This window comes from Vipera berus, assembly GCF_964194415.1.
Source record: "Vipera berus genome assembly, chromosome: 1".
NCBI lineage: Eukaryota > Metazoa > Chordata > Lepidosauria > Squamata > Viperidae > Vipera > Vipera berus.
The window spans coordinates 358,270,526-358,297,639 of record NC_138202.1 but is presented as its reverse complement, the minus strand read 5'-3'; the positions used below and the strand labels follow the sequence as shown (position 1 = coordinate 358,297,639).

Genomic DNA, 27,114 nt, shown 5'->3' with positions numbered 1-27,114 from the left:
GTTCGCCTGGTGCGCCAGTTGCGGCCCTATCTAGACCGGGATGCCTTGCGCACAGTCACTCATGCGCTCGTGACCTCTCGTCTAGACTACTGTAATGCTCTCTACATGGGGCTGCCCTTGAGGTCCACCCGGAGACTCCAACTTGTGCAGAATGCAGCCGCGCGAGTTGTCTTGGGAGCTTCCCAATACTCCCATGTTACACCTTTGCTCCGCGAGCTGCATTGGCTACCGGTTGCTCTCCGGGTGAGGTTCAAGGTGTTAGTTATGACTTACAAAGCCCTTCATGGCATGGGTCCGGATTACCTACGGCAACACCTGCGGCCGGCGTCAACTTCCCTCCATCCAGTGCGCTCCCACAGAGAGGGCCTCCTCAGGGTGCCGCCGATCAAAGAATGCCGATTGGTGACCCCCAGGGGGAGAGCGTTCTCTGTGGGCGCGCCAGACCTTTGGAACCGCTTACCGGTTGAGCTCCGGATGGCCCCCGACCTTCGCTCCTTCCGGTGTGATCTCAAAACATTCTTTTTTGAACAAGCTGGCCTGGTCTGACGGGATGGGGTTGGGTTTTTAAAACTAGTTTTAATTTTAATATGGATTGATTTTATGGGCATGATGTTTAATGGTTTTTTAATTTTTGTATTCGATTTTTACTGTGTATTGCCCTGTTCACCGCCCTGAGTCCTTCGGGAGAAGGGCGGTATAGAAATCAAATTATTAAATTATTAAATTAAATCTAGTCCAACCCCCTGCTCAGGCAGGAAACCCTATACCATTTCAGACAAGTGGCTGGCCAGTCTCTTCTTAAAAACTTCCAGCGTTGGAGCATTCACCACTTCTGGTGGCAAGCTGTTCCACTGGTTAACTGTCCTCACTGTCAGGAAGTTTCTCCTTAGTTCCAGGTCGCTTCTCTCCTTGACGAGTTTCCATCCATTGCTTCTTCTCCTGCCTTCAGGGGCTTTGGAGAATAGCTCCAATATTATTCCCGTGGTGGCGAACCTATGGCACGGGTGCCAAAGGTGGTGCCCCAGTCCTAGGCCTTCAGCTGGGTTTTATAAAACCTTTTCGCTTTAGGCCTCCGCCGCCGTGTGCAAGAAAAAAAAGGAAGGTTCAATCAATTTCAACTTGCGGGGGGAAAAAAGATCTCGCAAATTTGGAATTGTTTGATTGAACTTTTTTCATCCCACCCAGTCTGCCGTTATCACTGCAGCCGTGCCCACCCAATGGGCCACGCCCACCCAAGGATACATAAGTGGGTTTTGGGTTGCAGTTTGGGCACTCGGTCTCCCAAAGGTTTGCCATCACTGGTATAGGGTCTTCTGCCTGAGCAGGGGGTTGGACTAGCAGACCTCCAAGGTCCCTTTCCCACTTTGCTATTCTATTCTATTCTGTTCTGTTCTGTTCTGTTCTGTTCTGTTCTGTTCTGTTCTATGTTCTATTCTGTGTTCTATTCTATGTTCTATTAATTCTATTCTATATTCTATTCTATTCTATTCTAATTCTAATTCTAATTCTAATTCTAGGGACTTACCAACTTTTTTTCCACAGTGCTGCAGCATTCGCATAGTCATGTGATGAAAATTCGCATGCTTGGCAACTGGTTTCTATTTATGATGGTTGCAGTGCCCTAGGGTCACACGATCCCCTTTTGCGACTTTCTGACAAGCAAAATCAGTGGGGATGCCAGATCCACTTAACAACCGTTTTACTCACTTAACATCTGCAGTGAGTCACTGAACAACCGCAACAAGAACGGTCGTCAAATCGGGCAAAACTCACAACAACTGTCTTGCTTAGCAGTGGAAATTTTGGGCTCAATTGTGGTCGTAAGTTGAGGACTACCTGTATTTCTTGCAGACTTATGGTGGTTATTGCCGTTAAATTTATATGCTGCTTGTTTTGTGTAATGCTTCTGGATTTCAACCATGTTTCTCTCCTCTAAGGATTAATGAGTACGGTTGAATTAGGGGCACAGTCCATCATCTACGAACTGTCGACCATCGCGTATCTGGTAAGAATTTGCCAAATTCTGGGGGCACAGAAGGAGAAAGAATTAACACCATTAGCAGAGTGTGAGAAGCAAGAAGCATGGCAGTTTGTACAGGTAGTCCTCGACTTACGACCGCAATTGAGCCCAACTTTTCTGTTGCTAAGTGAGACATTTGTTAAGTGAGTCTTGCCCCATTTTATGACCTTTCTTGCCGCGGTTGTTTAGTGAATCACTGCAGATGTTAAGTGAGTAACATGGTTACTCTGTGTGTAGACCACATGCAAGGGATTAGAAGTTGTAGATTGATACGCTCGGCTTAAGTCCTGGCCTTAGAACCACAATGTAGTCCAATACTTCTATTGCAAAGCGTGACAGTTGTTAAGTGAGTTTTACCCCATCTTACGACCTTTCTTTGCCACAGTTGTGAACTTGGCTTCCCCATTGACTTGGCTTCTCAAAAGATTGCAACAGAGGATCACATGACCCTCCCTGGAGCACGGCAACCGTCATAAATCTGAACCAGTTGCCAAGTGTCCGAGTATAAGTGACGTGATCACGGGGAGTGCTGCACTGGCCATAAGTGTGAAAAAATGATCATAAGTCACTTTTTTCAGCACCGTTGTAACTATGAACGGTCCCTAAATGAACGGTTGTAAGTCGAGGACTGCTTGTATGCTTTTTGTTGGGTTAGAGCACGGGTCGGCAACCCGTGGCTCCGGAGCTGCATGCGTCTCCGGTGCGCGCGCACCTCTTCGAACGGGCAGTGGTGCGCGCGCACCTCTCCAAATGGAGAGTGGCACCGCCCGTTCCGAGAGGTGCGCGCGCACCTTTCCGAAGGGCGGAGGTGCGCACGCACCTCTCCAAGCCGCTGCCGTCCCGTCCGGAGACCTGCCGCGTTGACGGCAGCTGTGCAAACGGGATGGCGGCGGTTTGGAGAGTGCGCGCGCACTCGCCAAACCGCCGCCATCCCGTCCGGAGACCTGCCGCGTTCGTCAAACATTGACGAACACGGCAGCTGTGCAAACGGGATGGCGGCGGTTTGGAGACTGCGCGCGCACCTGTCCCAAGCCGCCGCCGTCCGGAGACCTGCCGACGTTTGGGGAGGTTTGGGGAGGTGCGCACGCACCTCTCGGAACGGGTAGCGGCCCCGCTTGTTGCGAAAGCTGCCGCTTTCGGCAGCTTTGCAGACGGGCCGTGGCAGCTTTCGCAACAAGCGGGGCCGCTGCCCGTTCGCGCGGAGGTACTGAGACCTGCCGACGTTTGGGGAGGTTTGGGGAGGTGCGCGTGCACCTCCCCAAACCTCCCCAAATGTCGGCAGGTTTGGGGAGGTGCGCACGCACCTCTCGGAACGGGTAGCGGCCCCGCTTGTTGCGAAAGCTGCCGCGGCCCGTCTGCAAAGCTGCCGCTTTCGGCAGCTTTGCAGACGGGCCGTTGCCGTCGCGCAACCGGGAACCGGTTCCATCACACATTAAAAAAAAAAAGGCAACCGTGCGCGTCCGCGCATGCGCAAGAAACATTTTTTGCGCATGCGCGTGCATGGCCGCACGGATGCGGCTCCCACTTTTTTTTATGTGTGATGGAACCGGTTCCCAGTGGCTCTTTTCCTTTTTCGGGTTGTCGACCCCTGGGTTAGAGGTTAACCCTGACTGGGTGTGCAGAAAAAAAAAATTCCAAGTGAAAAACCGCTCAGAGAAGTGTCTTCTCAGCTTCCACAGGGGATGAGCGTGGCTTCCAGTGTCCGCGTGGGTAACGCCTTAGGCGCCGGAGATGTTGACCAGGCCAAGAAGTCATGCATTATGGCCCTTCTTTGCACCGGTGAGTATATATAACTCTTTAAGCCCTGGAAGGGGTGGAGAAGTTCCAATTCATGGCGGCTAGGGAATTCTGGGAGTTGAAATTGACCTTTCTTAAAATGACCAGGGATGCGGTGGCTCAGTGGGTTAGGACGCTGAGCTTGTCGATCAGAAGGTCGGCAGTTTGGTGGGTCAAATCCCGAGTGCCGCGTAGCAGAGTGAGCGCCTGTTACTCGTCCCAGCTTCTGCCAACCTGGCAGTTCGAAAGCACGTAAAAATGCAAGTAGAAAAATAGGGACCACTCCGGTGGGAAGGTAACAGCGTTCCGTGCGCCTTTGGCGTCTAGTCATGCCGGCCACATGACCACGGAGATGTCCTCGGACAAGCGCTGGCTCTTCGGCTTTGAAACGGAGATGAGCACCGGCCCCTAGAGTCGGAAACGACTAGCACGCATGTGCGGGGGAACCTTTACCTTTTAAAATGACTAAGGTTAAGGAACGCAGCTTTGGTTGGCGCTTGCCCTCAGCAGAGGGGTTAGACTAGAAGACCTCAAAGAGCTTGCTAGTTTAGAAGAGGCTCAGAATCCATCTAGATCCCTCTGATAGAGATGGATGGATGGATAAAGGGATAGAAGGATGGATGGAAGGATAGTTCAATATAGATAGATTAGATAGACAGATATCTTGTCTGTCTGTCTATCATGTCTATCTATCATCATCTATCATCTATCTATCTATCTATCCATTCATCTATTTATCATTGTTGTTGTTGGTTGCGAAGTCATGTCCGGCCCATCAAGACCCCATGGACAACGTTCCTCCAGGCCTTCCTGTCCTCTACCATCTTCTGGAGTCCATTTAAGCTCACGCCTCCTGCTTCAGTGACTCCATCGGCCACCTCATTCTCTGTCGTCCCCTTCTTCTCTTGCCCTCAACCTTTCCCAGCATTATGCTCTTCTCCAGTGAGTCCTTCCTTCTCATTAGGTGGCCAAAGTATCTGAGTTTCCACTTCAGGATCTGGCCTTCTAAAGAGCAGTCAGGGTTGATCTCCTCTAGGACTGACTGGTTTGATCGCCTTGCAGTCCAAGGGACTCGCAGGAGTCTTCTCCAGCACCAGAGTTCAAAGGCCTATTTATCATATACCCATCCATATCTATCTATCTATCTATCTATCTATCTATCTATCTATCTATCTATCTATCCATTCATCTATTTATCATCTGTCTATCTATCTATCTATCTATCTATCTATCTATCTATCTATCTATCTATCTATCTATCCATCCAGCTAGCTATATCATCTATCATCTATCCATTCATCTATATCATGTAACTATCTATCTATCTATCTATCTATCTATCTATCTATCTATCTATCTATCTATCTATCTATCTATCATCTATCTGTCTTTCTATTTATTATCTATCTATCTATCTATCTATCTATCTATCTATCTATCTATCTATCTATCTATCTATCCATTCATCTATTTATCATCTATCCATCCATCTATCATCTATCTATCTATCTATCCATCCAGCCAGCCAGCTAGCTAGCTATATCATCTATCATCTATCTATCCATTCATCTATCATCTATCTATCTATCTATCTCTCTCTCTATCTATCTATCTATCTATCTATCTATATCATACAGTATATCATCTACCATCTATCTATCCATTCATCTATTTATCATCTAACCATCCATTCATCTATCTATCTATCTATCTATCTATCTATCTATCTATCTATCTATCTATCTATCTATATCATACAGTATATCATCTACCATCTATCTATCCATTCATCTATTTATCATCTATCCATCTATCTATCTATCTATCTATCTATCTATCTATCTATCTATCTATCTATCTATCTATCTATCTATCTATCCATCCAGCTAGCTATATCATCTATCATCTATCCATTCATCTATGTCATCTATCCATCCATTCATCTATCTATCTATCTATCTATCTATCTATCTATCTATCTATCTATCTATCATCTATCTATCCATTCATCTATATCATCTATCCATCCATCCATCATCCATCTATCTATCTATCTATCTATCTATCTATCTATCTATCTATCTATCTATCTATCTATCTATCTATCTATCTATCTATCTATCTATCTATCTATATCATATATCATCTATCTATCCATTCATCTATCCATCCATCTATCCATCCATCCATCCATCCATCCATCCATCTATCTAACCATCCATCCATCTATCCATCCATCCATCCATCCATCCATCCATCCATCCATCCATCCATCCATCTATCCATCCATCCATCCATCCATCTATCTATCTATGGATGGATGGATGGATAGAGATGGATGGATGGAAAGGTAGGTAGGTAAGTAGATAGATAGATAGATGAATGGCACCCACCTTCTCTCTCACTTCCCAGGAGTTCTTGCGGTGGTTTTCGCTGTGCTGCTGGCAGCTCTGAAGGACGTGGTGGCCTACATCTTCACCAATGACTTGTAAGGCCCTCTTCTCATTACCTCTTTTCTCAAGATACCCCAGGAGGGGACGGAATGAATGGGAGTCTGCCCGTTACCCCTCTGCCTGTACAGGTAGTCCCCGACTTACGACCATTCTTGAGTTATGACGGAGCCTCCAAAAGCCACTTATGAAGCATCTTCCAACTTGTGATGGCCGTGAACACACACACATACACACACAGTTGCACAATTGCATTTTGTGAACTTCCTCGTGTTCTTGGGGGAAGACGATGCTAGTTGCAACTCTTTGTGAGTCACAGCGGTGTCTCCTCCACAGAGACACAATCCAGCGGGTCAGAACAATTCCACCCATTTGCTCCTGGAGATGCGTCTAATTAAAAGAAAACCAATCTAGCGTTGAATGGATGTTACTTGATTCACTTCAGGGTTTTTAACTCCAGAATTTTGCCCAAGGGCCAATTTTGGCAGCCTCATTTTTTAGGCCGTTAAGTGAATCCCACGGTCGTTAAATGAATCTGCCTTCCCCCTTTCAGTTTGTTTGTTGGAAGATCGCAAAATGGCGGTCCTGTGACGCCACAATATTATAAATACTGGCCGCTTGCCAAGCATCCCAATTTGGATCACAGGACCACACGGTCCTTATATATATATATAGGGATGCGGTAGCTCAGTGGGTTAGGACGCCGAGCTTGTCGATCAGAAGGTCGGCAGTTTGGCGGGTCGAATCCCGAGTGCCGCGTAACAGAGTGAGCGCCTGTTACTCGTCCCAGCTTCTGCCAACCTAGCAGTTCGAAAGCACGTAAAAATGCAAGTAGAAAAATAGGGACCACTCCGGTGGGAAGGTAACAGCGTTCCGTGTGCCTTTGGCGTCTAGTCATGCCGGCCACATGACCACGGAGACGTCCTCAGACAAGCGCTGGCTCTTCGGCTTTGAAACGGAGATGAGCACCGCCCCCTAGAGTCGGAAACGACTAGCACGCATGTGCGGGGGAACCTTTACCACTATATATATATATATATAGTGCTGTTATAACTTTGAACGGATACTAAATGAATGGTGGTAAATCTAAGACTACCTGTATATCGTCCAATGAGCTTTCTCCCGGGCAGACTTTAGAACTCAGATCTCCTAATATATATATATATTTTATTCCCAATAGAGAGATTGTTTCTTTGGTCTCCAAAGTAATGCTGATCTTTTCCCCTTTTCACCTGTTCGATGCCACAGCGGTGAGTTTCTGGCGGTTGCAAAGCGCGTGGGTGGGGTGTGATGCTCTTGCGGGGGGAGGCAAACGGACTTTGTGAAAAGCATTTCCTGTTCTTTCGAACAAGTTTCTGGTCCTCATGGCTACAAATAGATCCCGTTCCTGTGGAAATCATAGTTCCTGGATAAGTATTTTTTTATTCTTGATTTTATTTTTATTTTGGCCCTTAGGGGAGTCCTAGCACTGGCAAAATGTGAAATATGCGCAGATGAGCTGTGAAGCTCAGGGTTCCTCTTTAGATGGGATTCTCTGCGGATTCAGACATGCGGTCTGATTAGAATTAGAATAACCGAGTCGGAAGGGAACTTCTAGTCCAGCCCCCTTGCTTAGGCAGGAAACCCTATATATCATTTCAGACAAATGGCTGTCCAGTCTCTTCTTAAAAGCCTCCAGCGATGGAGTACCTACAACTTCTGGAGGCAAGGAGTTCCAATGGTTAATTGTCCTGACTGTCAGGAAGTTTCTCCTTAGTTCCACGTTGCTTCTCTCCTTGATGGGTTTCCATCCTTGCTTCTTGTCCTGCCTTCGGGGGCTTTGGAGAAGAGCTTGACTCCCTCTTCTTTGGGGCAGCCCCTGAGATACTGGAAGACTGCTAACCCGTTCCTTATATGTTTTAGCCTCCATATAAAGAACAGTTGCTGGAATTGGGTATGTCTAGTTCAGGGGTAAGGCAACCTTGGCTCTTCTATGACTCGTGGACTTCAACTCCCAGAATTCCTGAGCCAGTGTGGCTCAGCTTGGAAACCTCTCCCTTTCCCCTCAGTGGGCTGGCTCAGGAATTCTGGGAGTTGAAGTCCACCAGTCATAAAGTGGTCTAGGCCTAGACCAGGGGTAGGCAACCTTGGCTCTTTTATGACTCGTGGACTTCAACTCCCAGAATTCCTGAGCCAGCATGGCTCAGCTTGGAAACCTCTCCCTTTCCCCTCAGTGGGCTGGCTCAGGAATTCTGGGAGTTGAAGTCCACCAGTCATAAAGTGGTCTAGGCCTAGACCAGGGGTAGGCAACCTTGGCTCTTTTATGACTCGTGGACTTCAACTCCCAGAATTCCTGAGCCGGCATGGCTCAGTATGGAAACCTCTCCATTTCTCCTCAGCATGGCTGGCTCAGGAATTCTGGGAGTTGAAGTCCACAAGTCATAAAAGAGCCAAGGTTGCCCACCCCTGGTCTAGTTTAATGAAAAGAAGGATGAGGGGGGACATGATAGCAGCCTTCCAATATCTAGTTCCCCTTAAGGCAGGATCAGTGAATATTAATTGGGAAGTCAGAACAGGGCATCATCCAGAGACACACCAGGAGAGTGTCTCCTGCGGATGGATGGATGGCTCTGAACCCATGTAGGTCGTCCGCAATTGAGGCCAAAATTTCGTGTTGCTAAGCGAGACGGTTGTTTTAAGTGAGTTTTTCCCCATTTTACGACTTTTCTTGCCATGGTTGTTAAGCGGATCACTGCAGCTGTTAAGTTAGTAACCTCGTTGTTAAACGAATCCGGCTTCCCCCATTGACTTTTGGTGTACAGGTAGTCCTCGGCTTACGACCGCAACCAAGCCCAAAATTCCTGTTGCTAAGCGAGACAGTTGTTCACTGGGTTCTGCCCCGTTTTACAACCTTCCTTGCCACAGTTGTTAACTGAGTCATTGCGTTTGTTAAGTTACTAACACGGCTGTTAAGGGAATCTGGTTTCCCCCATTTGACTTTGCTTGTCAGAAGGTCGTAAAAGGGGAATCCCATGAACCTGGGACATTGCGACCATCATAAATACGAGTCAGTTGCCGAGCATCTGAATTTTGACCATGGGGACAATGCAACGGTCGTAAGTGTGAAAAACGGTCCCTTTTTTCAGTACTTTTGTAACTTCAGTCGCTAAATGAACTGTTGTATGTCAAGGACTACCTGTACTAGTTGGGAAGCCAGAACAAGGCATCATCCAGAGACACACCAGGAGAGTCCCTCCTACAGGTGGATGGTTTGAACCCATGTACGTTTTCCAAAATGGAATTGTGTCCTTCGGCCAACCACATTCCCCGGGCTTCCTTCAAGCAGCTCGACAGAATGTGCCTGTTCTCAGGACAATAACCTTGTGAGGTAGGCCAGCCAAGTGGGGTTTTTAATCAGGATCAAAAAAGACCCTTTCGCGGAAACTCTCTTTGGAAACTTCCGTAATCTCTCTCCTCTGCCTCCGTTCGCCAGGCCACTTGCGGAGGGGTGCTGAGGGGTGCCGGCAAGCAGAAAATTGGCGCCATCGCCAACGCGGTGGGCTACTACGTCATCGGATTGCCCATTGGGATTACACTGATGTTCGTGTACAAGCTTGGCGTAATGGGTGAGCCGGCCAGCAGAGGCCATTTTCCTTTGCAAGCTGCGCTCCAGATGTTCAGCTTGGTCTGTGGGACTCAGGAACACCAGCCAGATGTGCCTCATGCAGTGATTGAGATAATAGAATAGAATAGAATAGAATAGAATAGAATAGAATAGAATAGAATAGAATAGAATAGAATAGAATAGAATAGAATAGAATCTGGAAGATCCCTTTAGGAAGATCACAATTGGTCTCTCCCCATCCAGTGGCAGTGACTTCCACGGCCAAACTCACTACCTAAAATAGTGTTTCTGAACCTCAGCAGTTTTTAAGATGGGTGGACTTCAAATCCCAGAATTCCCTAGCCAGCATGCTTTATGTTGGGTGGACTTTGACTCCCAGAATCCCCCAGCCAGCCTGCTTTAAAAGGGGTGGACTTTCACTCCCAGAATTCTCCAGCCAGCACGCCTTAATATGGGCGGACTTCAGTTCCCAGAATTCCCCAGCAAGCCATGCTTTAAGATGGGCGGACTTCCACTCCCAGAGTTCCCCAGCCAGCCTTTATTTAGGGATGGGCGGACTTCCACTCCCAGAATTCCCCAGCCAGCCTGCTTTAAATGGAGTGGACTTTCACTCCCAGAATTCCTCAGTCAGCATGCCCTCCCCAGCTTAGTAGTTCCTAGAGCAATTATGGTCCAACCTACCTCGTAGGGCTGTTATGGGGGAAAATGGGAGGAGCCTAGTCTACACAGCCTTAAACTGTAGAGCCACGTTTCTCTGCTTTGGCAACTTTATAATGGCTGGACTTCAACTCCCAGAATTCCTTAGCCAACCATGCTGGCTGGGGAATTCTGGGAGTTGAAGTCCACCCTGTTTTAAAGCTTCAGAGGTTGAGAAACACAGTTCTAGCGTCAACCTCTTGCTCTCCCTGCAGGCCTCTGGACCGGTTTGATCGTTTGCATCTCTCTGCAAGCGGCATCTTTTTTGGCTGTCGTCTTGCGCATGAACTGGAAGAAGGCCGCCGAAGAGGTAGATCTCTCTTGCCTGCAGATTTGGTTGCGCCTTGTCCTCAGCAGTACCAGCTGAGGAATGGGTTCACGGGCTTGACTCAGAATAAAACAGCAAGCCGTGAACTATGGCAGCTGGCTCTTCGCCCAATCTTCAAAACGAGACCAATTTTGTTTTGCTTGTTTGTTGATTTCCTTTCTCTCAGGCCCAGATTCGAGCTGGATTAACAGACAGACTAGGAAGTCCTGAGCAGTCTTCTGGTGCTGGTAAGACACCCTTACTCTTTTGTGTGATGTGTGTCTGTGTGTGTTTTTAAAACGTTTGGAGAACCGTTGAAAAAAGCCCCCTGTTGGCTCTTGCGAGCTTTATTCAGATTATTTATTCGTTGACTGCATTTTAGATTTGGTCAACGCAACGTGGTCTATTCATTTCTCTGTAGTTCACTTTTATTCTTTTTGCAAATAACTCAAGTGGCAAACATTTACAATGCTCTTCCTTCTCCTATTTTCTCCACAACAACAACCCTGTGAGGTGCTTAAGGCTGAGAGGGAGGGAGTGGCCCCAAATCACCTGGCTGGATTTAATGGCTAAGGCAGGACTAGAACTCACCCTCTCCAAAGTGAATAACAGCAGTGGAAAAAGTGACTATATGACCGTTTTTTCAGATGACCATTGCAGTATCCCCAGGGTCACATGATCAAAATTCAAAGGCTTGGCAACTGACACATATTCATGACATTTGCCGTGTGCCAGGTCATGTGATCAGCTTTTGCGAACTTCTGACCAGCAAAGTCAATGGGGAAGCCAGAGTCATTTAACAATTATGTCGCTAACTTAACTACTGCAGTGATTCACTTAACAACGCTGGCAAGGAAGGCCGTAAAATGGGGCAAAGTTTACTTAACAACTATCTTGCTTAGCAACAGAAACTTTGGGCTCCCTTATGGTACTAAGGCCAGGACTATTGTATGGCCACCAACATCAGATGGTTAAGCCGAGCGTGTCAATCTGCATTGTCTAATCCCTTGCATGTGGTCTCCACACAGATTATCTTGCGATGAATCTGGAGGTGCCCAACGGAGATACCCTCAGCTGTCTTGTCCACCAGGCAGAAAACCTAGGGGACCATCAGCCCATTCCCAGCGAAGAGATGCCCCCATTCATGGTTTCTCCAATGCCAGGGGCCTTATCCTGCAAGCAACTTGTTTTCCGGCGTGGACTGGCACTGCTGTTAGCGGTCGCCATCTTGATTTTGGGGGTTCTCATCCATCTCCTTCTCTGAGAACGGCGGAGCTGTGCAGCATGGGAGGGCCAGACAAGGCAGCCAATTCGAATGGGAGTCCTGCTTACTCATCAGCGTTCATCCCAGAGGATCTAAAAGTGACTCAGCCTTGGATCTGATCCCCAAAGATGGTTGCTCCTCTACGATCGGCCTGGACCAATGATGGGGGTCACCCATTTGATGTTGTTAAGGGATGGAAAGACTTAAGTCACCTTTAAAGGTGTTTGGAAAATCACATTGGAATAAATCCAGGTGTTTAATTTTTTTAAAAAAAATTGGCGTTTTGTATTTTAACTTTTTTTGAATAAAATAAAAACAGATATTAAAAAAGGAAAAAAAATCACACTGGAATAAATCCAAGTGTCTTCTGTACACATTCACTGATAAAATTCCTGTTTTTAGGAAAGCTGTTGAAGATTTGGCTGGCCACTGGTGGTTTCCATCAGCAATGTTTTGATCCAGATGTGGTCAAAAAAGTCAAGATGGCAGCTTTCACAATACGACTAAAGCTTCCAATTTTTGATGGGTGTAAAACATTCCACTGTGCTCTTGTGAGTGCTATCTTGACTTTTTAGACCGCTTATCCTGCTTGTAGCTCTAATGTTACTCCATGCCATTTATATATAGGAGGTCCTCGACTTACAACCAGACTTTCTATTGTAAAGCGAGGCGGTTGTTAAGTAAGTCATGTCCAATTTTGCAACTTTATGCCCCTGTTGTTAAGTGAATCATGCTGATATTAAGCAAATCCGGCTTTCCGGACTGACTTTGCTTGTCGGAAGTCAGCTCGTAAGGTCACAAATGTCAATCGCACGACAACAGAACGCTGTAACTGTTGTAAATGCATGCTGGTTGCTAAGCACCCCAATATTGATCAGGTGACCATAGGGATGCTGAGACGGTCATAAGTGCGAGGACTGGCTGCAAGTCCCTCTTTTTCAGTGCCGCTGTAATTTTGAACAGTCACTAAACGAATGGCTATAAGTGGGGACTAACTTGCAAGAATGATTCTTAACAGCACAGAGTAAGCAGATTACTCTGAGCGGTGCAAATGGGTGGAGAGCCTATATCAGGGGTGTCAAACTCAATTTCATTGAGGGCCGCATCAGCATTGCGGTTGCCCTGGGGTGTGTGTGACCAGGGTGGGCGTGGCCTACTGGGTGGGCGTGGCTAGAGTGCATCTGGCCTACTGGGTGGGCGTGGCCAGCTCTACATCGTTGGCATCAAGGGTGCCTATGGGGGCCTGGGCAGGAGTGGGACAGATCTGAGGGTCTCTGGCAGAAGGAGGGTCTCTGGGCCAGGGCCAAGGCAGTGGGGGCCGTTCCCTCACTGTTTCCAGGATGGCTTCGCGGGCCGCATGAAACCACTTCGCGGGCTGGATCCGGCCCCCGGGCCTTGTGTTTGACATGTCTGGCCTATGAGAATGATGTGGGAGAATGAACGGATTTCCAGAATACACGGCAGACTACAAAAACCATCTGCGCTTGAGTTGGAGATGCAGACAGCACAGACTCGTCCCCAACAGCCTGTGTGCCCGTCTTCAACAGGAAAGGGACCCAGGGCGGAAAACCACCTGCAGCCAAGAAGTCTCCACACCCATTTGCACCGCTCAGGTGACCCCGAGGACACAGGTAAACCTCCAAGTGGCCTCAAGGACTCTCTAAAAGAATGCAAATGACCGGCTTTCTGCAAGGAGTACAAATCCTCCCATTCCCCCCCCCCATTCAGTCAGAGCCGAAGAAGCTTCTTGGATGAGAAGCGAAACGTCTTCAAAGAAAAACAAGGAAATCCAGTTGCCTCCTGAAAATGCACCTTTGGGACACAATTCTGATCTTTCTAGCTGGAGACACATCCCAACGTCTGAATATCTTCTCCAAGACCTTGAGGGCTGCTCCACTAAATGCTACCCTGCGGAGTATTTCTTAACTATTTATTTTTTAAAAAAACTGTTGACGGTTCACCTTCCAAGGCCGTCCTAAAGTTACAAGGACTGACGCACGCCGTTATTTCCCTAAACGTCCGAAATAACATAGTAAAAATCGGTCAACGGGTGGCTAACGTCAAGACGCGAACCTGCCAAAAGAAATCAGATACTCTCTTTCTGACCCCATGAAATGTCTCAGTCTCTCTGAAAAGAGATCCTTGAAGTGCGCGTCGTCCTCGACTTACGACCGTAATCGAGGGTCGGTCGTTAAGTGGGTCATCACATGACTGTGTCCAATTTTCCCACCCGTTTTGGGGAGGCTGTGAAGTGAATGCAAGGGTTGTTTAAGTGTACCCCTTTGTTCGCTATGGTGGTTTGTGCCAGAGACTGGAAGTAAAGCCTGGTTTCTGGCAAAAACATAAACCACGATTACTTGACATTGCAAACAGACACAAGTCTAGTCTGGTTGCCAAGTGTCTCAAATGTGGTCACATGACCCATTGGAACTCAGAAAGGGGTGGTAAATAATTTTTGCGGTGGGGGGGTGACTTTTGTAAATTTCGATGACTGCTAAGCATGTGGTTGTAAGCTGAGGTCTAGTTGTAATGTTGGGCATTGTTGCAGACTGTGTGATGATGATGATAACTTTATTGTCACTTTGAATGTACACCAATCGGCATACGTCAAAATGAAATTTCGTTGCATACAGCTCTCAAAGGGTCACCACCTCCGATATATACTCCTTGTTCGGGGCCCGCTCAATTTTCACATTGTCCATTTTAGTCTCTAGGGAGTGAACGATGGCAAACAGGACAGATGGAAATGGGGCTCCATGTGGATTAGCCCTCAAGTTAGCTTGTATTCTGACAACCTCGCCTTCTTTCCTTTTTCTGATCCTGACTCTTCCACCCTTTCCTTAAAGAGGCCTTGCTACTTTTCGCCCCTGGAGCACGCTGCTGCCACCGCCACCAACTCCTCCAAAAGCCTCTCTCTCTTCCTCTGGGCCTGCCGACAGCCTCATCCAGTTCCTTCGCTCCATAAGCTCCAGGTCCTCTCCTCCTCTGCCTTCTCTGGAAACAGCCCTGTTTTGCAGTAGAATCCATCACTGGGCCAGCAGTCAGATCTTGCTGCTGGCAGAACAAATTCAAACAGCGCCACACAATGTTGTTGTGTGCAACAACAACAACAACCACAATAATAATAATAATAAAGTTGGAAGGGACCTTGGAGGTCATCTAGTCCAACCCTCTGCTCAAGCAGAAAACCCTATACCATTTCAGACAAATGGCTGTCCAGTCTCTTCTTAAAAGCCTACAGTGTTGGAACATTCTGGAGGCAGGTTGTTCCACTGATTAATTGTTCTCACTGTCAGAAAATTCCTCCTTAATTCCAGGTTGCTTCTCTCTTTGATGAGTTTCCATCCGTTGCTTCTTGTCCTGCCTTCGGGCCCTTTGGAGAATAGCTTGACTCCCTCTTCTTTGGAGCAGCCCCTGAGATACTGGAAGACTGCTATCATGTCATCCCTCATCCTTCTCTTCATTAAACTAGACATCCCCAATTTCTTCAACCATTCTTTATATGTTTTAGCCTCCGGATCCCTGATCATCTTTGTAGCTCTTCTCTGCACTCTTTCTATAGTCTGAACATCTTTTTTACATCGTGGTGACCAAAACTGGATGTTGTATTCCAAGTGTGGCCTTACCGAGGCCTTGCAAAGTGGTATTAACACTTCACGTTATCTTGATTCTATTATCTGCAAGAATATTGCTGCCCTAAAAGCCTCATTTCAAAGCAGCTCAAGGAACAAGAATTGGAAATCAAGTCCTAAAATGAAACAATGGAGTGCGGATCCTGGGTTTGGGGGAAAAGGACGATAGCCCTCTTTAAAGACCTGCAGGATTTCTGAGAAAATATAGATAGTCCTCGACTTAATGACCATAAGGCAGGAAACCAAAAAAAAAATGGGCGTCAAACAAATCTAAGAAATAATAAAAAAATAAAATAAAACCAATATCAAATGGGAGTCACATGGGACATCCACCCAGAGCCCTGCCAAGAAAAGATTTTTAAATCAATGAATTAAATTGAAGTGAGGACAATTAACCAGTGGAACAGCCTGCCACCAGAAATCGTGGGCGCTCCATCACTGGAGATTTTTAAGAAGAGGCTAGACAATCGCTTGTCTGAGACGGTATAGGTTCTCCTGCTTAAGTGGGGGGCTGGACTAGAAGACCTACAAGGTCCCTTCCAGCTCTACTCTATTAGTATGATTAAATTCGTTAAAATACATTCCAAAAAGATGAAATTCTTTTCAAAATGCAGGGCTCCTTAGCTGTCACAAGGAGGCGCCCGAACCTCACAGCAACCGCAGTGATTTTTTTTTTCTCTTGTAAGTTTAAAATCGTAAGTTTTTCCAAGATCTCAGCACGGCTTGTCCTTCTGAAAACTCCACTCAACCATCTTGGCTTGTTTCGGGCAATGTTTTCTGTCCCCCGAGAGGGTGGCTGGCATGGTGGCGTGCCAATCTTTTCAGAAGCAAAGCCAAACCTGACTTGTCTTGCGGGAAAGCAGCCTTTATCAACTTAAACCAGTGTTTCTCAACCTCAGAAGTTTTAAGGTTGGTGGAGGACCACTCCCAGAATTCCCCAGCCAGCAAGCTTTAAGAGGGGTGGACTTCCACTCCCAGAATTCCCCAGCCAGCCATGCTTTAAGATGGGTGGACTTCCACTCCCAGAATTCCCCAGCCAGCATGCTTTAAGAGGGATGGACTTCCACTCCCAGAATTCCCTAGCCATCATGCTTTAAGAGGGGTGGACTTCAGCTCCCAGAATTCCCCAGCCAGCATGCTTTAAGAGGGGTGGACTTCCACTCCCAGAATTCCCCAGCCAGCATGCTTTAAGAGGGATGGACTTCCACTCCCAGAATTCCCTAGCCATCATGCTTTAAGAGGGGTGGACTTCAGCTCCCAGAATTCCCCAGCCAGCATGCTTTAAGAGGGATGGACTTCAGCTCCCAGAATTCCCCAGCCAGCCATGCTTTAAGATGGGTGGACTTCCACTCCCAGAATTCCCCAGCCAGCATGCTTTAAGAGGGATGGACTTCCACTCCCAGAATTCCCTAGCCATCATGCTTTAAGAGGGGTGGACTTCAGCTCCCAGAATTCCCCAACCAGCATGCTTTGAGGTGGGTGGACTTCAGCTCCCAGAATTCCCCAGCCAATCTTTCTTTATGATGGGGGGACTTAAGAATTCCCCAACGCTAAAAAAAAAAAGTGACTTATGACCTTTTTTCACACTTACACTTTTGCAACATCCCCGTGGTCATGTGATCAAAATTTGGATGGTCGGCAACTGGCGTGTACTTATGACGGTTGGAATGTCCTGAGGTCACGTGATCCCCTTTTGTGACCTTCTACGAAGCAACAGAGAAGCCAGATTCACTTAACAACCGTGTTAATAATTTAACAACTGCAAGGCTTTACTTAAGAACCATGGCAAGAATGGATATAAAATGGGACAAATTTCTTTTTAACAACTGTCTCACTTAGCAGCAGAAAGTTTAGCCTCGATTGTGGTCCTTAAGTCAAGGATTACCAGTATATGAAACAGCCCACCGTCCTCCAATTTCGAGAGAAGAGAAAGCACCCACTTCCTAGTTCAGGAGTCTTCCAAGTTGGCCTTTTTAGGACTTGTGGACTTCAACTCCCAGAATTCCTCAGCCAGGTCCTGAGGAATTCTGGGAGTTGAAGTCCACAAGTCCTAAAAGGGCCAACTTGGAAGACCCCTGTCCTAGTTAGCTTAATCATGGTTTTGCAAATATCAGGGAGCACAAGGTGGCACACACCCTGTGCTGTGCCAAACTCAGGCTGGCTTGGATCCTGGTTTGTTGTCCTTGCAACTCTAGGCATCCCGCTTTTGTGTACTCCCTTCATTTCAGGTTGGACTTCTCTTTCCTGAAAAAAAAAACAGCTTGGCCCTCTCCTCTCATTTCCCCCCCGCCCCGTCCCAACTCTTTCTACCAAGACCGGAGGAGGTTTGAGTTCGAGTCCACCCACCGTCCATTGAAAGCCACTGGGTAGATTCCAAGCTCCTGGCTCTGTCCAGCCTGCTTGACATGGTTGTTTTAGGGAAGAGTGAAATGGGAGGAAAAGAAAAGGTGAGCTGGAAGGGACCCCGGAGGTCTTCTAGTCCAGCCCCCTGCTCAAGCAGGAGAACCTATACCATGTCAATCCATCAGAATATTGCATGTATTGACAGCAGCCAGAATAGCATTTGCCCAATCCTGGGAAAATGAAAAACTACCAACTGAGGAGATTTTAATCAAGAAAATTTTAAGAGTGTGCAGAAACGGCCAGACTAACCTTTAGAGATTAAAGAGAAAGAGGATTCAATTTATTTTAAAAGATGGGATCAATTTTACCAACGGTTCGGGAAACGAACTAGCGAGAAATGAATGTGATGTGTTATTTTGAACATATATTAGTAAGGAGAATGATATGTATGGGCTAATTGATACCGTTTATGATTATCGTTTAGCCTATATATATTATAGCTGTTTACTGTTATATTAATTAACGTTAATTGAACCTATGTACCCGGACAATAGTCTGTTTGCTAAAGCTTGAAAACGTTATTTGGGGGGGGCAACCCCAATGTTGTTCCCAACCCCGTTCCTACCCCAATCCCGATCCTAACCCCATCCCAAATCCTGATCCTTATCCTGGTTATATCCTCTTCCTAACCCTATCAAGTTCAGTAGGTAAAGGTTCCCCCGCACATGCGTGCTAGTCATTTCCGACTCTAGGGGCCGGTGCTCATCTCCGTTTCAAAGCCGAAGAGCCAGCGCTTGTCCGAGGACGTCACCGTGGTCATGTGGCCGGCGTGACTAGACGCCAAAGGCGCACGGAACGCTGTTACCTTCCCACCGGAGTGGCCCCTATTTTTCTACTTGCATTTTTACGTGCTTTCGAACTGCTAGGTGGGCAGAAGCTGGGACGAGTAACAGGCGCTCACTCTGCGCTCACTCGGGATTCGACCCGCCAAACTGCCGACCTTCTGATCGACAAGCTCAGCGTCCTAACCCACTGAGCCACCGTGTCCCTATAAATGTTTATATGTATATGTATATATATATGTTTTCTGAGTATATGTATATATATGTATATATATGTTTTCTGAGTATATGTATATATATGTTTTCTGTGTATATGTATATGTATATATATATGTATGTATATACGTATATGTTTTGCCTTTTGGTACTGTCCATAGGGTTAAATGGGCTCCAGAAGATGGTAGAGGACAGGAAGGCCTGGACGAACGTTGTCCGTGGGGTCGCGATGGGTCGGACACGACTTCGCAGCTAACAACAACATATATGTATATACGTATATGTGTATAGGGACGCGGTGGCTCAGTGGGTTAGGACACTGAGCTTGTCGATCAGAAGGTCGGCAGTTTGGCGGGTTGAATCCCGAGTGCCGCGTAGCAGAGTGAGCGCCTGTTACTCGTCCCAGCTTCTGCCAACCTAGCAGTTCGAAAGCACGTCAAAATGCAAGTAGAAAAATAGGGACCACTCCGGTGGGAAGGTAACAGCGTTCCGTGCGCCTTTGGCGTCTAGTCATGCCGGCCACACAACCACGGAGACGTCCTCGGACAAGCGCTGGCTCTTCGGCTTTGAAACGGAGATGAGCACCGGCCCCTAGAGTCGGAAACGACTAGCACGCATGTGCGGGGGAAGCTTTACCTTTACCTTATATGTATATATGTATATATGTATGCATGTATATATGTGTGTATACACACACACTAACACACATTTACACACAAATATAATATAATATAATAAATATAATAAATATAATAAATATAATATAATATAATAAATATAATATAATATAATATTATAATTCAAGGTGTTGGTCACGATCTTTAAGGCCCTACATGGCATGGGTCCGGGTTACCTCAGGGACCACCTGCTGCCGGCATCGACTCCCCTCCGCCCTGTGCGTTCCCACAGAGAGGGCCTCCTCAGGGTGCCGCCAGTCAGGGAATGTCGACTGGTGGCCCCCAGGGGGAGGGCCTTCTCTGTGGGGGCTCCGGCTTTATGGAATCAATTGCCGGTGGAGCTCCGGATGGCACCAGACCTTCGAACTTTCCGTCGGGGCCTGAAGACCCATCTGTTCGAATTAGCTGGTCTGGCCTGATGGGGGATTATGGGCTTTTAATTGTTTTTAATCTGTACTTCTGTTTTAATTGGGCATGGATTTAATTCTTTTTAATTTTTGTATAGTGTTTCTTATGTATGCCCTGTGAACCGCCCTGAGTCCCACCAAGGAGAAGGGCGGTATATAAATCAAATAAACTATAAAACTATAAACTATAATATAATAAATATAATATAATATAATATAATATAATATAATATAATATAATATAATATAATATAATATAATAATATAATATAATTAATATAATATAATAATATAATATAATATAATATAATATAATATAATATAATATAATATAATATAATATAATATAATATAATATAATATAATATAATATATAAGAAAGAGTAGAGCTCGAAGGGACCCCGGAGGCCTTCTAGTCCAGCCCCCTGGAGGACCGATATACCATCTCAAGACAGGTGACTGCCCAGTCTCTTTTTTAAAAAAAACTTCCAGCTGGACCCCCTCCCCCAACTCAAACTCCCCCCCCCCCCGCGCGCGTTCACACGACCTCAAAAACTCGGCCAGCGGGCGGGCGGGGCGCCGGGCGGGGCGTGGCCTGCGCGGGGGCGTGGCGGGGGGCGTGTGCCGGGGGGCGTGGAGCGCCACGCGGGGCAGGGGCTCCGGCAGCGCCCCCTGGCGGCGGCTGGCTGGCTGGCTGGCTGGCCGGGCGGGCGGGCGGCATGGCTGCGCTGGCCGAGCTGCTGGGCGAGGCGCTGGCGGCGCCCGACGGCTCGGCGGTGGCCACGGCGTCGCTGCCGGCGCGGGGCGTCTCGCTGGTGGGGCTCTTCTTCGGCTACTGCGGCGGGGGGCCCTGCGCCCAGGTGGCCGCCAACCTGGCCGCCTTCTACGCGCGCTTCCAGCCCGGCGGCCCGGAGGGAGCCTCCGCCGCCGCCGCCCCGTCCCGCCCGCCGCAGCGCCTGGAGATCGTCTTCGTCTCGGCCGAGCAGGAGCAGCCGCGCTGGCAGGAGGCGACGCGGGCCATGCCCTGGCCGGCGCTGCCCTTCGCCGACAAGCGCCGGAAGGTGAGAGCGGCCCCGGGGAGGGGGCGGCCCGGACGGGGCTGGGGAGGGGGCGAGGCCGGCCAGCCCGGCCACCCCTCCCTCCCTCCCTCCCTCTCTCGCCCGGGCCTGGCCTGGGAAGCCCCCTCCCCTCCCGAGAGCGGGGAAGGGTCTTGGGGGTCCCGGCCCCCCTTTGGCAAAGGGGCACGGCGGGTGGGGGTCAGCAGAGAGGGTGGGTGGGGTGGGGGAGACGAACCAGCCCGGCGACCCCTCCCTCCCTCCCTCCCTCGCCTGGGTCTGGCCGGGGACGCCCCCTCCCCTTCCGAGAGCGGGGAAGGGTCTTGGGGGTCCCGGCCCCCCTTTGGCAAAGGGGCACAGCGGGTGGGGGTCAGCAGAGAGGGTGGGTGGGGTGGGGGAGACGAACCAGCCCGGCGACCCCTCCCTCCCTCCCTCCCTCGCCTGGGTCTGGCCGGGGACGCCCCCTCCCCTTCCGAGAGCGGGGGAGTAATTTGGGGGTCCCGGCCCCCCATTGCCAAAGGGGGACAACGGGTGGGGGTCAGCAGGGGGAGGCGAACCAGCCCGGCGACCCCTCCCTCCCTCCCTCACCCGGGTCTGGCCGGGGACGCCCCCTCCCCTTCCGAGAGCGGGGGAGTAATTTGGGGGTCCCGGCCCCCCATTGTCAAAGGGGGACGGTGGGTGGGGGTCAGCAGAGAGGGTGGGGTGGGGGGAGGCGAACCAGCCCGGCGACCCCTCCCTCCCCCGGGCCTGGCGTGGGACGCCCCCTCCCCTTCCGAGAGCGGGGGAGTATCTTGGGGGTCCCGGCCCCCCATTGCCAAAGGGGGACGGTGGGTGGGGGTCAGCAGGGGGAGGCGAACCAGCCCGGTGACCCCTCCCTCCCCCGGGCCTGGCCTGGGACGCCCCCTCCCCTTCCGAGAGCGGGGGAGTATCTTGGGGGTCCCGGCCCCCCATTGCCAAAGGGGGACGGTGGGTGGGGGTCAGCAGGGGGAGGCGAACCAGCCCGGTGACCCCTCCCTCCACCGGGCCTGGCCTGGGACGCCCCCTCCCCTTCCGAGAGCGGGGTAATATCTTGGGGGTCCCGGCCCCCATTGCCAAAGGGGGACGGTGGGTGGGGGTCAGCAGGGGGAGGCGAGCCAGCCCGGCCACCCCTCCCTCCCTCCCTCCCTCCCTCCCTCTCTCGCCCGGGTCTGGCCTGGGACGCCCCCTCCCCTCCGAGAGCGGGGAAGTGCCTTGGGGGTCCCGGCCCCCCTTTAGCAAAGGGGGACAACGGGTGGGGGTCAGCAGGGGGAGGTGAACCAGCCCGGCGACCCCTCCCTCCCTCCCCCGGGCCTGGCCGGTGAAGCCCCCTCCCCTTTAGAGAGGAGGGAACTGTCTTGTGGGGGGGGGTGTCCCGGCCGTGCCTCCTTTGCAAAGCTGGGGGACGGCTTGAGGGAGGAGGGCTGGGGGGAGGGAGAGATGCAAACCAGCCCGGCGCCCCCCACCCCCGGAAAAGCGGAGCTGATCTCGGCGGGGAAGCCCCCTCTCCCCTTCTTAGAGTGGGGAACGGTGGGTGAGGGTCTGTGCCCCCTTTGCAAAGCCGAGGGTCTGCATAGGGGGGGGGGAAAGGAAAGGGCAGCTGGGGCAAGCAGCCCCCCCTCCCCTTTAGAGAGGAGGGAACTTTGGGGGGTCCCGGCCGTGTCCTCTTTGCATAGCGGAGGGGGGGGTCTGCATGGGGGGGAGTGGAGGAGATGCAAAGCTGGCTGCTGCCCCCCCTCCTGGGAAAACCTTATTCTGAAGCCCCCTCCCCTTTATAGAGCCAGGAACGGCAGGAGAGGGGGGGGTCGTCCTTGCCTTCTTTGCAAAGGGGGAGTCGGGATGATTGGGGGGGAACGGAAGAGGAGCCTGATCCCCCCCCTTCCCCGGAAAAACAGTCTTTTTCTGAAGCCCCCTCCCCTTCTGAGCGGAGGAAACTGTCTTGGGGGGTCCCGGCTGTGCCCTCTTTGTAAAGTGGGGGGTCAGGATGACGGGGGTGGGTGGGTGAAGAAGGAAATGCAATGTTGACTGTCGGGACCCCCTTCCGTGGGAAAACCTTGGCCAAGAAGCCCCCTCCTCTTTAAAAAAAAACTGCAGGGAGAGGGTCTCGGCCCTGCCTTCACCCTGAAGTCGCCTGTCAGTCAACTTTGCAAAGGGGGGGCGGGGTTCTTCAGGATAACGGGGTGGGGGAGGCGGTGTGGGGGGGTGTCCTTCCTTGTGCCCACTCTTTGCAAAACGTGGGATGGGGGGGGTTATTGTCGAATTGCATATTGTGGGGTGGGATTGTATGGAGAGGGGGGTGTCTATCTTTCAACCAAATTTGCCAATTGCAATCTGCCCCCTCCTCATTTTTCCCCCTCCCCAAAATTGGGACCTGAGTGACTCTATTAAATAGGGTCGCTTTCCTTCGATGGCGATTAAATGGGAGGCTTTGCGCCTTTTTATTTTTTGCAAAAAAAAATTCATAATGCTGCATCCTGTTTGTGTGTGTGTGTGTGTGTGTGTGTGTGTGTTTGTGTGTGTTTGTGTGTGTTTCCTTGGCAAAACTGGACCTGCCCTAATTCAGACAAACAAAACGACAACAACAGGGGAGCGTTTAAAAGAGGGTTCAAAGTGGCTTCCCTTTTCTGCCTTGGATTTTTTTTGGGGGGGGGAATCTGCAAAAATTCACATCGCTGTTTTTTTTTTCTGGTTGCAAAGGAATCCATCCAGATTAAATGGCTTTTTAAATAATAATAATAATAATAAAATTGGTTGGAACAGCTGAGGTTAAGGCAAGCCTTGGAAGGAAACACAAATATTGTGATTTTTCTAACCCTTCCTCCCCCCCCAATTTGGATTCTTTTTATTTTCCATTATCTTCCTTAACTGTCTTGGTCTTAAGGTTGGATTGCCTTGCCTTGCAACTGGTTTCTCAAACCCATGGTTCACAGCCACGGAGGGCGGGGTGATAGATGCCATTGTCCAGCGCCACAACTGGGGAGGGAAAAAAAATCTGCATTTATATCCGTTCAGAATTCCTAATCTTGCTCAATTCCACCCAGAATGGTGGATGGATGCAACACAGGCCTAAAAAAAACAAAAAAAAACCTCAAACCTTTTAATTTTTGGTTATTTTCTATATGGCTCTCGTAAGAAAATGCGGAATTTTTTTATGCCACGGATCGCAGCCCGTGTTATGTCACACGTTGGGCGAGGTGTATTATGATCAGTCAACACAAGATAATGCATTGTTAATTTTTAAAATGGCACGCGCCTCTTTGTTTATAGGCTGCAATACATTAGCGCACGGCAAACCTTCCAGATAAAAAAGTTTACCGGGGAGATTCATGTATGCAGTTTTTTTCTTCATACGTGTGTGTCTGTACATATTTCATTTCAACAGGCATACAATAGAAATAAGCATGCTTGTATATCGGGGGACTCCGAATCAATAGCTGGTTTGCAGGGAGACCATTGATTTTTTTTCAGGACCTTTGCATGACAATTAGTGTCAGAGGGTTTTTTTTTTTGGCACATAAAATATAGATTATTCTGACCTTAAAAGTGAGTGCACCCTTTTTTGAGTGAGCTTGAATTAAATTAAATTAAATTTGCTACGCTTAGATATGCACTAAGAAGAGGCTTGTTTTGGAGAGGAAGAGGGGTGAATAGGTTTGCAAACAAGAACCCAAAACTATCGGCCTTAAAAAAAAAGAAAGAAAGAATAAGACCTATTTATTTTTATCTTAGCTTTAGCAACGTTTTTCGGCCATTGTTTCATTGCAAAGAAGTCCCAAGGGAAAACAGTGCCAAACAAAATTTAAACCAGGAGGTGGGCTATCCTAGTCACCAATTTTAAGCTGTTTGGGGAAAGATATTTTGATTTGTGTTGAGGATTGTATAGAAGTGTTTCACGCCTAGGGATTGTGCAAATTATTTTAGACTGCTTTTTCCTTGTTTTTTTTTAAAAAAATCTAAATCAGCTAAGCCACCCTTGGGGAAATTTAAAGGTGTGCTTTAAATTTGACAAGCTTGTGGAGTGTGACAATATTCGGATACATCCAAGCAGGCCAGTGAAATAATCTAACTCTGTTTAATTTCATTGGGCACCCATCTTTCTGATTTCTGCTTTCGGTGCGATAGAGCAAGGAAGCGCACACAGTGAGGGCTAGAAGCTTGACATTTACCAACAACTCTCCTTGAACCTTCGAAGAAGGCCCGCTCTGCGTCTCAACCTGCCCCAGCTTGTGGGATAGGTTTTCGTTGTGCTCCGTGGTTTAAAATAGCCGTGGCAGCAGTCGCTCACGTATCAAAAAAATATGTCAGAAATTTGCAGGGAGCTGAAGAGACACGTCTTAGAGTCGTTGCGCAATTGGATCTGGAATTTCCTCGGGGTTAAGGGCCGGGACGAGGGGAAAAAAATGTTATTTGCTACCTGTTGGTTTAATTCCTAATGCAAAGGTGGTTTTGCACGGTGCGTGCTACTACCTGTGGTGCAGTTCAGGCATGAATAAAGGAAGATTTGAGCCTGTGGCGAATCAGCCCGTTTTTATTTCCAAATGCAAAATTTTTCTCTTTGTTTTCATCTCTGGCTGCTTCTTTAAAGTTAGGGAGGGGGGGGGAAATTATATCAAACGACTCCAGGGTGTGTTTTGCAAGAAAAGTGAGCTTGTTCCTTGCGTTGATTTTTTTTTGTTGTTGTTGCATTGATAGGAGTCGGGCAGCAATGTTAATTTAAGTTATTATTGCTGGATTTAAATCAGAGAAGTGGCTAGTCCTCCTTGTGGGGGATGAATGGACGATAACAAATATGCTCAGAGGTTGCACAGTTAATCTGCGTCTTGATGAGAGTTGTTTTTTTTTCTTCTGTTCCTTGCTAAAATAGAATTTGGGTTTGAAGCCAGCTGAATCTTTAGCAGCTCCAGAAGAGAAGATGCTTGTTTAACATGTTGGAATCAAATCTGGTTTGATTTCTTAATTTGCTACAGATGTTGGCCCAAAGGGTTTGTTGAAGGAGCCTGGAGGGTTTTAAACCTAGCGCCTGGGACTTTATTATGTATTTATCTGTTCAATTTCTGAAAAATAAATTGAATTTGCTTCTGTTCACCCCACTTAGATCACATTTTGACCCCCGCAAACGGGATCCACCAATAGATACACTTTTCCCCAAAACAAAATGCAGCAGAATTCCCAATTTTTGCAGAAAAGTGCTTCTTCTATTTGGGAGACTGATTCAAGTGGACAATTTATTAGTGCAACTTTTTTTTTCTTCCCATACTTGGAAAAATGGGGTTTTTTTTTCTAGGCAGAGGCAATGATTTCGTATATTTTTTTCCTATTTACTTCTAAAATGGGATGGGATTGTTTCCCCCCCCCCACACACACACTTTTCTGTTTTCAGTTTGGGAAATGTTCAAATTTGTTGGAAGAAACGGGACATTTTAGCCATAGAATCATATCAAAGGAAAGTTCCCTAGAGGTCATCCAGTCCACCCCACCGTACCCTCCCCTCTCGGTAAAGGAATCCAGATTAAGCTATTATGCAGCCAAGCGGCAGCTTGCCACCTTTTTTAAGAAATTGGGTTCACTATTTAACAGCTCTTACTTTTTGGAGATTTTTTTAAATTATTTTTAATATTCAAATTTCTCCATTGCCAAGATAAATTGGCAGCGGGAGAAAGAGCCAATGGCTTTCTGTTGACTGAAAGAGAATAATTAGGATAAACGTATTTATTTACTTAATGTCTTCCTGTTTTAAGCTTTTATAATATCATTTTATCAGTTTGTAAGCTGCCCAGAGTTGGATGACAGAGAGGGCAGCAAATACATTT

At 48.3% G+C, this 27,114-nt stretch overlaps 2 protein-coding genes across 3 annotated transcripts in view; both read left to right on the top strand.

Annotated features, from left to right (window-relative positions):
- SLC47A1 (solute carrier family 47 member 1) overlaps positions 1-12,416 on the top strand; it is a 35,779-nt gene extending 23,363 nt beyond the window's left edge. For both annotated transcript variants that reach the window (XM_081346699.1, XM_081346698.1), the window contains 8 exons: positions 1,938-2,005; positions 3,691-3,799; positions 6,209-6,284; positions 7,427-7,496; positions 9,719-9,851; positions 10,762-10,856; positions 11,041-11,101; positions 11,882-12,416. In XM_081346699.1, coding sequence (XP_081202825.1) covers positions 1,938-2,005; positions 3,691-3,799; positions 6,209-6,284; positions 7,427-7,496; positions 9,719-9,851; positions 10,762-10,856; positions 11,041-11,101; positions 11,882-12,117 — 848 coding nt within the window. In that variant the 3' untranslated portion in view covers positions 12,118-12,416. The remainder of the gene's footprint in view (positions 1-1,937; positions 2,006-3,690; positions 3,800-6,208; positions 6,285-7,426; positions 7,497-9,718; positions 9,852-10,761; positions 10,857-11,040; positions 11,102-11,881) is intronic.
- An 8,522-nt stretch (positions 12,417-20,938) lies between these two features.
- Positions 20,939-27,114, top strand: part of NXN (nucleoredoxin) — an 85,534-nt gene continuing 79,358 nt past the window's right edge. The window contains exon 1 of the mRNA XM_081346707.1: positions 20,939-21,295. Within this exon, the coding sequence (XP_081202833.1) occupies positions 20,954-21,295 (342 nt within the window). The 5' untranslated portion in view covers positions 20,939-20,953. The remainder of the gene's footprint in view (positions 21,296-27,114) is intronic.